The sequence below is a fragment of the Lissotriton helveticus genome, chromosome 9, assembly GCF_964261635.1.
Source record: "Lissotriton helveticus chromosome 9, aLisHel1.1, whole genome shotgun sequence".
Taxonomy (NCBI): Eukaryota; Metazoa; Chordata; class Amphibia; order Caudata; family Salamandridae; genus Lissotriton; species Lissotriton helveticus.
Genome location: NC_136070.1, coordinates 350,945,480 through 350,960,432, shown reverse-complemented (window position 1 = coordinate 350,960,432; position 14,953 = coordinate 350,945,480). Strand labels below are relative to the sequence as shown.

The window sequence follows — 14,953 nt, the reverse complement described above, 5'->3', positions numbered from 1 at the left end:
CAAAACCACCTAGCCTTCAGAAAACAACTTAAAACCTGGATATTCGATAAGTAAACCTCCCCCCCTTCCTCAAGCGCCTTAAGACCCTCTGGGTATGTAGTGCGCTATATAAATTCTGACTTGACTTGACTTGATGAATGGAGCAAGAGTCAACAATTTTATGTAGCTGGCACTCTTTAACTGGAAGATGCCACCAATGTCAGACAGGTTCCACTGGAGGGATACCAGGAGAATTCTTGAAGTGGGTTAACTCTGGAAAGGTGAATGAGGCGAGACAGGAACAGTCTTATGTCAGACACTCCTGGCGTGACTGACACTTCTCGAGGTCTTCCGGCCTTGAAGAGACAAGACACTTCTCGAGGCCTTCCGGCCTTGAAGAGACACCTGTCCTGTCTGAAAATCTTTCGATTTCAATCTAGATGGCCACCTCTAAATTTCGTCTAGGCAAGATTACAAGGGTTGTATTCTGCCTATGAGTTAAAATGTCAATATTTGTCTGATGATGCGCGGCAATCTGTTTTGACATGTACTACCTCCACGAAATAATAAAAAGTTTTTCAAAAAGTTCAATATCTAAAACAATTCAATAGTGGGTTCATTTGAGTGCATATTGCACCACTAGTAGAGCAAAGGATTGATTGCTGACGCATAAGCTCAAATGTAAATTTGCAATCCATAGCAATAGATTTCGTTCATACATCTACATGTGCCTATCAGTGCCACCTCACCCTCTCAGCACAGATCGGTAAGAAAAGAATGTACCGGATTAGGCAAAAGCTGGGAAGAGGATGTGCTCTCATGGCTGGGCAGCCGACTTTGGAGTTGGGAAACTAAGGTTCGAGCCTCGGGTTGACTCCCCATCTTGTGATTCTGGGCAAATCACTTGGAGCCAGATGTACGACCATTTTTGCATGAGCACACAGGTTTGCGAACCAGTTTGCGCATGCAAAAACAGCATGGGGAATGTACAAACCCTATTTTGAGACTCGCAATTTTTTGAGACTCGCAAAATAAGGTTTTGCGACTCACTAGTAGGAAGGGGCATTCCCTTCCTAATAGCTAGTGTAACCCCATGTAAGAATGTTTTTTGTCCGCAATTGCGGGTGCAAAACACTCGCAAATTGCCACCTATTCAAGAGGGTGGTAATGGGCTGGCAAAAGGGAAGGGGTCCCCAAGGGACCCCTTCGCCTATGCAAACGCAGGGAAAAATATTTTTTAGGGGCAGGCAGTGGTCCGAGAGACCACTCCCTGCCCTTAAAAAATAAAACGAAAACATTTAACGTTTTTCTTTTTTAAATGCATCTCGTTTTCATTTAAGGAAAACAGGCTGCATTTAAAAAAAAAAAAACTGCTTTACTTAAAAGCAGTCCCAGACATGGTGGTCTGCTGAGCGCAGCCGGCCACCATACCTGGGAGGGCCTGCCTTTCCCAATGGGGTCGCAAATTGCGAGAGGCTCATTGATATTCATGAGCCTCTCTATTTGCAACCTCATTTGTACATCTCTAAATAGCGCCTCCCAAATTACAAGTCGCAAAAGGCTCGCATTTTGCGGGGCGCTATTTTGGCCGTCCTACATCTGGCGCCTAATCTCCGGGTGCCTACCAAAAATATGAATGCGTCCTTGTGTAACATAACTGGTGCTCATGTAAAGCGCTCCAATACCTTCGGGTCAAGTTCGCGCTATATAAATCTGCCAAAAAAAGCTGTAATACAGAGGCAATTCTGGAGTTAAAAGAAACCTTCCAACGCCAGGACGCCTGTTGCTTTCTCTGAGCACAACAAAAATACAGAGCCTTTGATTTTCAGGACTGAATTTAGTTTCCACGAACCCTGGTGGACCTCGGCCCTGCTGCAGCTCATGGGAAAATATTAACTGTGGCAGCTGCGTCCTCTTCCACAGCGAAACTACTGGAAGGAAACTGATGAAGGGTTTTAAATTCACGTGCTCTCCACAGCTGCAATCCCTAAACAAAGTCCCACGAGCAGGAACACTGATGCAAAGTCACGTCCGCAGTCGGGGCTGTCCTCCTTAACCACTGCCGGTCACCTCCAGGGTTTTGGAGCTTTGCTTTATTTCGAGTTTAAGACTCGTAAACGTCTCGTATTTAACTTTAAGTATGCCCTTTCCCTCCATGTGTCCTCGTTTACTGTAATTTTCAATGGAGTGTTCACATGTTTATTTTCCTTTTTGTTCTGTACCTGAACATAAAATCTGGAAGGCAGATTCTCCTTAAGTAATTTGCATTAGTGATCTTGTTAGAGCCTGAATAATCAGAGCCACATACCTCAGCTACACCTACCTACCCCCGCGCCCCCTCCACCCACTCCCTGGTTGTATGTCATGTCATTGTTTTTGTGCAGTGAAGCAAATGCCAATTCACTCGCTTCTTGTCAGTGAGAGGGGAAAATGACAACTGGAACAACTAGGATGTTGCTGTTGTGGAGAAAGAAGGACACTGGTGATTGTGCCTGATACTGGATATTAGAAATGTGTAATGAATTCCTCGCCATTTGTGCTTTCATTTTTTTCTTACCTTTTTAACACTGTAATTGGAAAACTGGGGTGTAATGAAAACCCTTTACACCCAATATGAAAACAAATCTTGGGGTTCAGGACGCCTTGGAAAGGGACAGCCTTGCTTATTGCTGAAATGTTGCTGCAAAAAGAGGATGGGAGATTTGGAAAATGATTTTAAAGCAAAGGTACAATTAGAAAAAATAAGCCAGATATACCTGTTTTGTGGCCTAGGAAATCGGGACCACTGACCAAAAATTCCTGTTTCCTTATGCTACCTGGAATTCTTGTCAGAAACACAAAAAATCAGTCACGTTCTGCAACCTGGTAGGAACCCAACTCCTGCTTCATATGGAGGAAACACCTTCCTTGCGTCATGCTGCTGGATGGGAGACCTTAGGGGCTCAAGGCTAGAGAGGACTCAAGCCTGTGAGTTTCATAAGGTTTCTGGTCTTCAGGGGTCGTGTTCCCCCTCAGAGGTGTCTGCCAACGCTGTGCCTGTCACAGACTCCAATGAAAGAAAAAGAACATCTGTGAGCCCTCACACTAGGCCGCCTGGCACACTCTGCCTTCTTGCTTAGGATTGATTGGAATTTCGTCACTAGGTTACCTAGCAGACATTCCTCTGTGACATCACAATCATACTGTCGAATCAGCAGGCCCTTTTCCTCAGGCATGAAAGCCAATCATCTCTCGAGCACACAAACACCATTGGACCCGCACTGATTCACGTTCATCTAATCAACATTCACGTTTCCTTCTTCCACATCACAGCCAATCTGACGTCGAATTAGCACCGTACTCACTCAAAGGCAGTATTTACATTCTGCCCTGTCCCATTGGGCAACAATTCGTCCTCACAGAATCGACTACGGAGAGCTGGGTGGCTAACAGCTGACTGGCGGTGTACTGGCCCGATGTGTCTACTTGGTGGTGTCCAAGTTCCCACTAACCTTCTTGTTTTTTTTACACTAATTAAAACATCTCGGTTAAATAGGCCCTCAAACGAAACCGTTTATATTTAGTTAATAAACGGTTTAAATAGGTCTTTATATCTTCATTTGACACCTACTTCTTCATTTGACAATCTTTACTCCATGATACCATGCTTTAAGGAGCAAATATTTTATTTTATAGCCATAACCACCGTATTTGTAGGGCATTCTGTGTGTGTGTGTGTGAGGGGGGTGCATTTTAATTTAGCCGCGTGAATCCAGCCCGACACCAACTTTTCAGTAGCACATATTTTTATTACACTGATGTACTGGGAGGTGAAGGCTTGCCTTCCTCTGGAGCAAGGATCCTGCCTACCATGTCTGTGATTGCTTTTTAAGAAAGTATTTTTTTCAATGCACCTGTTTATCTTAAAGGAAAACGGGTTGTGTTTCCAAAAAAAAAGGAAAAGTTTAAGTTTTATTCTTCAAGAGTGGACAGTGGTTCATGGGACCACTGCCTGCTCCTAAAAAATATTTTGTTTAACATTCTCAAAGGGAAAGGGGTCCCATGGGTACCCATTCCCCATTTGCAAACGGGTTACTGCCAATTTTGAATTAGTAGTAAAGTATTACTGTTTTGCAACTGAAATTTGGTCGCAAAACATTAATACATAGCACTGCGATTGGGTATTTGGAGAGATGCCCTAAACACGCTCCTTCTAAATACAGAATCTCAATTTGGTGTTTACCTAAAAAATCTTTTTTGTAGCCACACTCAGCCCAATTCAGCTAATCGGCCGGTTTCCGACCTACAAAAAGTTTTATATATCTGGTCTTATATTGATTGCTAAGGAACAAGAAATATTTATTCAAATCTCATTTTCCACATGTTTAAATGTGTGATCTGGGGCAGATTACACTGTCTCCAGGTGAGTCAGGGCTCTTATGTTCTAGTATTCGTCAGAATACATAACGTGGGCATTTACATATGGGGTCACTTGCCGGTTTGGACATTCTTTCCTAAAGAGACAGTGCTTGTAACAAGTTATAGTGCAAACAAGGCAAACTTGAATTGGTATCAGCGTCTGGCAAGCAATGCTTCTAGTCAGTGGCCACTCCACTGCAATGGCGGAGGAGCGTCGCCCCCCCCTGCCTGGCACAGAGCAAGCAAAGGAAAAATAAAACGATGCTCTAGAATCGTTTCATTTGTCATTTGCCAGCTTGTGCATGGCGGGGCGGGACATGGGCAGTGTAATGTTGGGGGCCCTGGGCCCTCATTGCTAAGAATGACTGACACGGACACAGTCAGGTACTGGTACAACTGGCCTCGAGCACGTGCGCTCGGCCCCTTTTATTAGAGCTGTGTCACCTGACCAGTGACATCAGTGGTGGGTGGGTGTCTAGTGTAGGGCATACAAGAAACACTAGACTGCTGGCTGTAACTCTGGATCAGTACAGGCAGGAGGAGGAGTGCTCATGTGAGTTTGGCCAGCCACATAGGCGCACTTAGGTTTCTCCAGCCCGGCTACTGAATGCAGCTGTGTTGGAGAAACCCCCACAGACTCCTTGCTCTGAGCAGAGCGTCTTTTCCGCCCGCTCCGACCAATCCATGCACTGCTCTGCAGCACAGGGATTGGGTGGAAGTCTGTCCCAGAGGCTGCTGGGACCCAGGAAACAGCCAGCAGGTGCAGTGCGACGCTGGAGGCAGCAGGCAGTGTCAGGTACTTAAAAACATTTTTTTATATATCCACTGCCCCAGCATGGGCTCTCCCCACCTCCCCCCTGCACTCGCTTTCCCTTGACTCCCCACGTCCCCTCTTCAACCGCCCACCACCCTTCGTTACTGCCGGCCGCTACTGCTTCTAGTGCAAGCAGAGTGGACACCCGCATAGGTACAGCTTTTAGAAGGTGGAGCTGGGGCATTCCCCTTTTCTTTGTGTGAGGTAGCCCAGCCCGGATTTTCATCTGTAAATAATCAACTAATGAGAAGTGAAAATGCACTGAGCCTTTTCTGTAATCGCAGACCTTATCTCAGATAGTTACCATGATTTGTCAGTCTCACTTTGTAACGTTAATCGTCCTGAATGATTGTGGATGTCAAAAATCTGTGTAACTGAACTGTGGTGGACTCTGAAATATCACTCTGCCTCAGTTCTGAAATCAGGAAAGGCCCGAGCAGAGATATGAAAACAATATACTTGCTTGAGTCCTCCGAAAAGGCAAACAAGGTTCCACATAAAACTGAATGAATTGTGTGGATCTGATTAAGAGACATCAAAAAAAATCTTAAAACATGCTGGATCCTGTTGTCAGGGTAGACACAAGAATAATTATGCTAATAGAGATCATGTACACACCTAACTCTAGTCTAAATATTACACATTTCTAATATGAGGTGTTACTTACAAATAACGTATCGCGCACATGTTGTCACCATCAGAACAATGAATGATTATAAAGGACCAACACATGAATCCATAACACCATCACAGGGATAAGGATACTAAGATCAGACATACATAACTTTTTTGAGGTCACTAATGGACAGATTCGTGGAATTGGGCTGTTTGCGACCACAAAAAAGCATTTTTTATGGACAAATGCCCAATTTGTGATTAAGTAACGTAATACCAAATCGCAAATTGAGTTTGCAATACGGTATTAGGAAGGCAAGTGTTAGGGAGTTCCTTCATAATAACGACTTGAAGTGGTATGTGTGAATGTTATGTGAATGAAATGCGGTCACAAAACATTCTCATTTTACTGCCTACTTAAAGTAGGTGGTAACCCATTCGCAAACTGGAAGGGGTCCCCAAGGGACCCCTTCCCAATAGTGAATGTATGTAAAAACGATTTTTAAGAGCAGGACCACTGCAAACTCTTTCATTTTTCTTTTTAAAACAAATCCCATTTTCCTTTAAGGAAAATGAACTGCATTTCAGAAAAGAACTCCTTTATTTAAAAGCATTTACAGACATGGAGGTCCACTGACCCCAGCAGGCCACCATTCCTGTGATTTTTGCGATACCCAATGGGTCACAAACCAAGACCTACCTCAATCAATCAATCAATCAAACATTTGCAGAGAGCGCTACTCACCCGTGAGGGTCTCAAGGCACTGAAGGGGGGCGGGGGTGCAGCTACTGCTCGAACAGCCAGGACTTGAGAAGTCTCCTGAAGGTCAGCAGGATCTGAGTCTGATGCAGCTGTGTGGGGAGGGTGTTCAAAGTCTTGGTGGCGAGGTAGGAGAAGGATCTGCCGCCGGTGGAGGTCCTGTGGATGCGCGGGACGGTGACGAGGGTGAGGTCAGCAGAGCGGAGCTGGCGGTTAGGGGTGTAGAAGGTGAGATGTTTGTTGAGGTATGCTGGTCTGGTGTTGTGGAGAGCTTTGTGGGCGTGGGGCAGGAGCTTGAAGGTGATCCTCTTGTTGACTGTGAGCCAGTGCAGGTCCCTCAGGTGGGCAGTGATGTGGCTGTGGATGTCGAGGATGAGGTGTGCTGAGGCGTTCTGTATGCATTGGAGTCTCTTTTGGAGTTTGGCCGTGGTTCCTGCGTAGAGGGCATTGCCGTAGTCCAGTCTGCTGCTGACTAGGGCCTGTGTTACCATTCTTCTGGTTCCGGTGGGGATCCATCTGTAGATCTTGCGGAGCATGCGGAGGGTGTTCAAGCAGGAGCAGGAGACTGCGTTGACTTGCTGGGTCATTGAGAGCGATGAGTCCAGGAAGACTCGCAGGTTGTGTCCGTGGTCGGAGGATGTAGGTGCGACTCCCAGGGCGGCAGGCCACCAGGTGTCATCCCAGGCGGAGAAGTTGTTATCCAAGGAAGAGGACTTCTGTCTTATCTGAGTTAAGTTTCAGGCATCTGGTCTGCACCAGCTGGAAACAGCCTTCATTTCTTCGTGGAGGTTGGTTTTGGCAGTGGTGTGGTTTTTGGTGAGTGGGAGGATCGGTTGAGTGTCGTCGGCGTAGGAGACAATGTTGAGGTTGTGCAAGCAGACGATGTTGGTGAGCAGTGCCATGTAGTCGTTGAAAAGGGTGGGGCTGAGCGATGAACCTTGGGGCATGCCGCAGATGATCTTGGTGGCCTCAGAGAGGAATGGGGAGGCGGACCCTCTGGGTTCTATCGGTGAGGAAGGAGGTGGTCCAGTTCAGGGCTTTGTCGCGTATCCCAGCGTCGTGAAGGCGTGTGTGTAGGATGTTGTGTCAGATGGTGTTGAATGCGGCCGAGAGGTCCAGGAGGATGAGGGCCGCCGTTTCACCGTTGTCTAGCAGGGTCTTGATGTCGTCTGTGACCTCATGAATATTAAGGAGGTAGGTCTGTTTGTGACCCACTGGGAATCGCTAAATGTGTGAAACATACATTTGTACATAGCTGTTTGCAATTACCAAAATATTGAATGGCAAAAATTTGCTATTAGGTCATCGCAAACCCAAAGCTACATACATCTAGCCCTTGAGTAAATCTTTAGGTAACTAGAAGATCACAATTTAAAATCTTCCTGCGGCCATCACAGCTTTCCATCCTTCTGAGGTTGATAAAATGTGTACCACTGAGTTAGGTAATAATAACAACTATTATTTACAGTGCTACTTAACTAGCCAATATACACAAACATTCATGTTTGCTATTTTAATCAAGTTTGCGGTACTTTCTTATTACATTTGAACTTACATTTCAAGTTCATAGAATCATCATAATTTGCACTTTAATGATTTACAGTAGCTTTCAAGTAGTATACTAATTGATTTTGACCTAGTTTACTGGCAGGCTTATGGCATTCTTAGGTGTTTGGGGAAGGCCGGATCGGATTGGCATATAGGGCAATTCCGGAGAAGATGGCAGGGCCGGACTGGCCTTAGCGGGCATCAGGCATTTCCCCAGGAGGTTGGAAGGGCGGAGGCCGATTTCACAGCTGGGGGCGTTTTAGTTAATGGGGGCCAGTTTTGCAGTAGTGCTGCTCTAGCGGCCCCGGTAACAAAACAGCAGGGGGGCTGGTCTGTCGACATTGCCAGGGCTGCTTTAGGCTCCCAGTTCGGCCCTGGAGGCTGGTGAAAAGTTAAACTGAACTCCACATTGCTTATAAAGTGCTCTAACCATTGAGTTTTTGCAGTGCAAGAGTAGTGGTGAACAGGTGATGTTAGGTTTCATCTTCTTGTAATTTGAGATCTTGGCAAAAAAACATACTTGTTTCAAGATGGTCCCACGAAAATATGGACAACATGCAGAAACTATTCCACAGAAGAGGAATTCAATCCGCTTAAAACAGAATGAATAAACTCACCATTATTTCTAGGAACTACAGACTTTAGAGGTGAAATGAAAATATTTTATAATAGGGGATGTCTGATAGGTGCTTAATCTTGTGACCAGGGATGGCTCCTCCATTATGGCAAAGGAGCTTTGTCCCCCCATGCTGAAAGTCAGCAGAGGTAAAGAACAAAAAAAACATGATTAAAAAAAATGTATTATTATCATTTTATTTTTAGCCCTGCAGGCTGCGAACTGAGGGAGGGGCGTGGCCTCTCATACTGACACTACAACTGCAGCACCAGGTTGGAGGGTGCGGGGGAGTGGTGCGCACTGACAAGTGAAGATGATGGTTTGGCCAGCCCTCTAGGGCTGGCTAAATTATCATGCCCACTTAGCCTTTCTCCACCCGAGCTGTGTTGCACAGCTGGGTGGAAAAACCAATACAGGCTCCCAGTCCATGTCTGAGCGCTGATCCGAGGAACTCAGACCAATCCCAGCGCTGCTCCCAACCTGGGAATAGTATTCTCAATATGGGAGAAGTGCTGGGATTGGGAGCTGGGAGCCTGCACAGTGTGCAGCAGTTCCTGGACGGGGCACGAGGATTGTGAGTAAGGCGGCAGCCATCGGAGCAGGTAAGTTTTATTTTCTCTACCTATACTTCTGTGGGGTTTTTTGTGTGTGCTTCCCCTCCCTACCCCACCACTTCTTAAATCGAGTGGCCGCTTCTGCTTGTGACTGTCACAGGGAAACCACTTTTTCACCATTTAGTAACTTAGAAAGGGTGATGACGTCCGCCCAAGGTCATTAAATACACCTTTTCCAGTCCTGGAATTCTGAGTGATAGCCTAAAGCAGACATTTGGAGTGCTGTAGTCTTGGTTACTCTCATTTGGGCTTCCACACCTGAAATCAATGCTTTGTAGGTGAAAAGTTCAGGGCTGGAGACAGTGTCCATAATGGCTGGGTGTAAGGTGGTCACCCTATACCCAGATGAGAGGCAAAGCATCCACTTGATAAGGAAACCACACAACTCAAATAGGGTGATTACCTTCCTCCAGGTCATAATGGACAAGGTTTCCAATCATGTGATAGCCTAAACCACGCTGCTTTCTCATCCATCAACAAACCCACTGGGAACACTTGACAAGTGCGCTTGGACTAGGTGGCGAGGAACTGTTTGCATGGGCATCAATTTGGGGATTGCTAGGGGTAGAATCTGCTACTCCTGACTTGACTGTTGGTAACATTGGCACTGCCCTTACTACTCGTGGTCTTAACCTTCTTTACTTACTGTAGTTTCTTTTCATTATGCTACCCCTAACCCCTCAGTAGCAAATAGGAGGTTGTTGTGTGATTAGTAGTGGGAGAAGGTTTTACTACTGTGATGTCATCAGGGAATCATAATATGCCTTGTCTTATTCTCACTACCCCCAGCATTTTGGTGAATTGACATTCATGAGTTGTGTGGTGAAGTTTGCTTTGCATAAGAACATGCACAATGGCTAATATGGAACTGGAAAGATTCCCCATTAGGGCAGCACTTCTGAAACACAAGCTGGGCAGAGTCAGTCAGCTTCCTTTCCTGAAATGGGACTCTTCCCATTCTTGCCAGCCTTTCTGAGGCTCAGGCCAGCAGAAAATTTCTGAATTTTCTACTTTCACCTGCTCACCTATGGAAACAGATTGCTTTGGTAAGGAAAGCATCACAAACAATGTCTCACCAAGAACCAGATCCCAAACTGGCTGAGAAGCCGCTGGTCGTGCTTGTCATCATCCTTGTTGTCAAAGTCTGTGTTGTCCAGCGAGTGGCGGGAGGCGGACAGGCCCATCTGTCTTCTGCGGTTCAGCTCGTACTCCCTCTGCTCAGCGTGAAACTCTGCTTCTTTCAGCAAACTGCCATGTGAGGATACACGTGAGACAAAATGAGAAAAGAGGAAACAAGAAGCTGATTAATTCACTTAAATAATCAAAAAAATGGTGTCCACTTATTGGCACAGACTGGCACATATATATAATGCACTGTACATAACAGCTAATAAAAATGTTGATTGGATGACCCTCCCTTTTCAGAAAGATGAAACACTGAGTTGCCCCACTAGAATTACAAATTTTGGCTTGCTCGGTTGCATGTAGATCTCAGCAGCATGCGCGCAACCCACTCAAATACCTTAATGATGAAGAACTTGGCCTCTTGTAGTAAGGATCTTTTTTCGTTCTCTTAGTTGCAGGTTACATGTAAGTACATTATGCACTATCCACACCCCCTACCAAGGGCTGGCTTCATTAGTGTTGGAAACGACCATCTTTCGCATAGCATTCCACCAGGTTTTTGCCTCCTTTTGCTAAACCCATTTTTGTTGGCTATAGAACTCTGCTCACTTTATTTCTACCAACCAGTTGTAAAGTGCTCCATCTTGAGCATGGTAAAATTGGCATATACCTAATTGGCTCTTTAATTTACTTATAAGTCCCTAGTATATGGTACTATATGTACCCAGGGTCAGTAAAATAAATGTCACTAGTGTGATGCAGCACTCACAGTGCCACCCACTAAAGTAGCACTGTAAAACAGGTCGCCAGGCCTGCCAATGCATTCTAGGAATGCAGTTTTAAACAGCCATTTCGATCTGGCAAACCCAACCTTTTTCCTGGCCTAACCCTCCTTTTTAATACTTATAAGTCACCCCTAAGGAAGGCCCTAAATGCCCATAGGGCAGAGTGCTTAGTAATGAAAAAGTAGGGCATGTATATTTAATACTGTACATGTACTTGAAGTCAAAAAACCTCCAAAGTCATTTTCCACTGTAGTAGGGCTGGCTCTTCCATAGGAAAATACTGGGTTAAACTGTAACAGCTTATAGTGATTCATTTTAGTTTGGAAGCTGCAAGAAGAATGATGTAATGATTCATTTCGATAGTAAATTAAAGTCGAACTTAATGATCAGGTCACTTTTTAAATTACTCTTTTGGAAATTACACTTTTAAGAAGTTGTCATTTTCCTGCTAGAGCCAAAACGGGCCTTTCTGCCAGTGTCCAGTGTCACCCAGCTGCTGATCGCTCCCCTTTGGTGAGATGTGTATTGCTCAGTGGCCTGGTTGTTGGGAGGTGTTTTTCTTCATTGAGCAGGATGGCCTGAAGGCTGTGTCTAACTGCTTCCAGAGTTTTAGAGAATGCCTACCCTGTCACTGGCATATAGCTCACACTAAGGCCTACCTCTCTTCTGTCTTGTTATTCAGCTTAGCTCCAAACCCAGTGGGAGGGGGAGCTGCCACAGAACTGGTTTGGAATGACCACAAGGGAAGATTTGGCCATTATAACAGCCACACTTCTGTTTGGGCAAAAAGTGCACTGACCAGGAGAAGAAAGATTCAGCAAAGTTGGAATAAGGTAGAGAGGGACACTGTGGTATAGTTTAAAGTAAAACATACACAAAGTGCTGCAAAAGTTTGTAGAATCCACCCCTTACCCCTTGGGGAATGCCTACCCTATTGGTTAGGGTGTGGTCAGGAGTTTCCCCCTTCCACAGGCTGGTATTTGGCATATATGTAGCATTTCCTGTACCCTCCTCAGAACACTCCTGGACGTGTGGACATTTAGGTCCAGGAGTCCTGCTGTCTGAAGAGCCTGAGGGAAGAATGGACCTGCTTGCCTTGAATCCAGGACCAGAAGTTCCTCTAATGGTCAGTTGGCTGACCTACTGGTCTGTAAGGGCCTGTAAACATCTCAAAAGATAGTGGCGGAGGAATTATTATCCCTCAGATAAACTGATTTACAAACTTGCCCTGAAAACTCATTACAAGAAAGTAAGCGAGGGAAAGAAACTCTTTCTATCAACAAAAATAGATTTGGCGGATAATAAAAGCAAAACTCTTTTTAATGTTGCAAAAAGCTTCTCCTCCCCTGCGTCTATAAGCCAACCGTTTGTGCTTACAAGCGACTGGACTGAGCGAATGGCCCTTTTCTTTGATGAAAAAATGTAATTGATTCAGGATTCCTTTGAAGTTCAGTTAGTGGGCCTGGAGGATGTTGAGGGTTCTCACCTAGCGGCTTGCTCCAGCCCTAGTGTCTCCCTTAGGGATTTACCGGAGATTTCTCTAGAACAATCTTTGGTGTTCATGAAAGCTTTGAAATCGGGTTCGCCCACTGATCCCTGTCCAGCGAAGGTTTTCTCCTTATTGGCAGATGAGATCAATTCTATTTTGAACACCGCTTTATGGGAAGGGCTGATGCCACAAATGTGGAAACATGCTAAAATCCTCCCGCTACTTAAGAAACTGTCGGCTGACACTGAGGTAGCCTGTAATTACAGGCCTATCTCTCTCTTGCCTTTCTTTTCGAAAGTTTTGGAAAAATTTGTAAACCAGGTCCTAACGAATTGTGTGGAGACCAATGAGTTGCTGCATTCTAGCCAGGCAGGCTGTAGAGCCAATTTCAGTACTTAAAAAGCCTTACTGGAAGTTGCAGAAACTATTAAAGCTACATTGGATAGAGGAGGTAATATCGTCCTGGTTTTACTGGACCTCTCAGCAGCTTTGGACACCGTGCCTCATTCGAGATTACTGCAAAGACTTAGCAACAGCGGTATTGGAGGCACGCTGTTGAGTTGGTTTGCGTGCTTTCTCGCCAACCACTCTCAAACCATCTGGTCTCCTCCTTTCTCAGCGGTGATTCCTCTACTGAATGTGGGGGTGTCTCAAGGCTCTAATTTGAGCCCCACATTATTTAATTTGTACCTGGCCCCCCTTGCTGAGGAATCTGGAGCCAAAATAGTGTCATACGCTGATGACACTCAGCTGTTGTTTACCAGCGAGAAAGGAGTTGAGTTTTATGGCAACTCAATTAACACTTGTCTCTCTAAAGTCTTCTTGTGGTTAAGTCATAACCATCTTAAATGTAACTCCGAGAAGTCTGAGATTATCTTCTTTAGGCCTCAGCCACCTGATACTTGGCTTGAATGGTGGCCCCAGGATATGTCCCCCCCTGTGTCGGCCGTTTCCACAGTGAAGAATTTGGGAATTAAGCTGGACTCAACTCTTTCTATGCAGGCTCAAGTACATTTGGTAGCCGGGGTATGCTTTGGGCTGTTGAGAATGTCCCGGAATTTTCTCCCTTTGCTCTCCACCCCTTACAATAATGTCTAGACTGGACTACGTTAATTCCTTGTATCCCAGCCTCCCTGAATATCTTTTGGGCCGGCTACAAGTGATGCAGAACGCAGCAACTAGAGCCATCTTATTGACAGGCTTTAGAACTCATACTACCCAGCTCCTGTCTTCACTTCATTGGCTTCCGGTATGGAAAGAATTCAGTTTAAAGCCCTGGTTCTGATTTTTAAAGCCTTCCATAAGATTGGAGCTCCTTATCTTAGGGACAGATTTCAGCCTTATTTCCCCCAGCGCCCCCTGAGATCTTCATCCCAACTTTTTATTGTCACTCCCAGGGTGCGACTGTCTCGGACAGGAGGCAGATCTTTTCATGCAGTTGCCTCACGGCTGTGGAATAGCCTCCCTCTCTCTATCAGACAGAGCCCTGATCTCCTGACCTTCAGGAAAAGTCTTACAATGTGGGTCTTCAAGTTGTGAACCATTCGACAGTAGTCTGCTTTGCTCTATGTTACGTCATGTATGGCTGCTTTCAGCGTCGGGACACTCCAGGGAGTAGCTGTGCGCTTTATAAATATGCACTAACATAACATAACATAACATACTGTTTGAGCTACTGGACACACGCTTCCAAAGGCCTGTCTCCAAGTCACTGCCCAGATGACCATTTCTAATTGTACCGGCCGTGGACTCTGCTGATGGCCTCTGTTTGAGTGAGTCTCAACCCCCAAGTGGTGCCCTCCCAGGACCTGGACCATTGACTGGTGTTAAAACATTTTGCAAACTTTCTGGCTGGAGAACCAACAGAGACTGGATTTGCAGACGAAGCCACAGCCATCAAATTGCTTGTCAGCCTTAGCTTGCTGGTTTGCCCCTCTGAAGAAGATCTGACTTCCAAAAAAGTATATAAATCTGAATGTAGAAGGCTTCATCAATCCCATGCTGAGCAGCTTCACATCAACAGCGAGGCTTTCCTGGGCCCAGAGTTTTGGACTTCATCCACTCGCAGCTTTCCCACCTTCATCGACAATGACTGTTTCTCCTTCAAAGTTTCTAAGTCTGAAGGTAAAGTTTTCACGGGGAAGAGCCTGATCCCTGTATTCAATGGCAATCCATTGAGGTCAGCCTCAAATTTTGACTTGACTCTTTCT

General features: G+C 45.5%; 1 protein-coding gene across 1 annotated transcript in view; it reads right to left on the bottom strand.

The window, feature by feature from the left end:
• Nucleotides 1-14,953, bottom strand: part of UNC79 (unc-79 subunit of NALCN channel complex) — a 641,854-nt gene that overhangs the window by 475,580 nt on the left and 151,321 nt on the right. Inside the window, 1 exon segment of the mRNA XM_078660089.1 lies at nucleotides 10,421-10,592. Within this exon segment, the coding sequence (XP_078516215.1) occupies nucleotides 10,421-10,592 (172 nt within the window).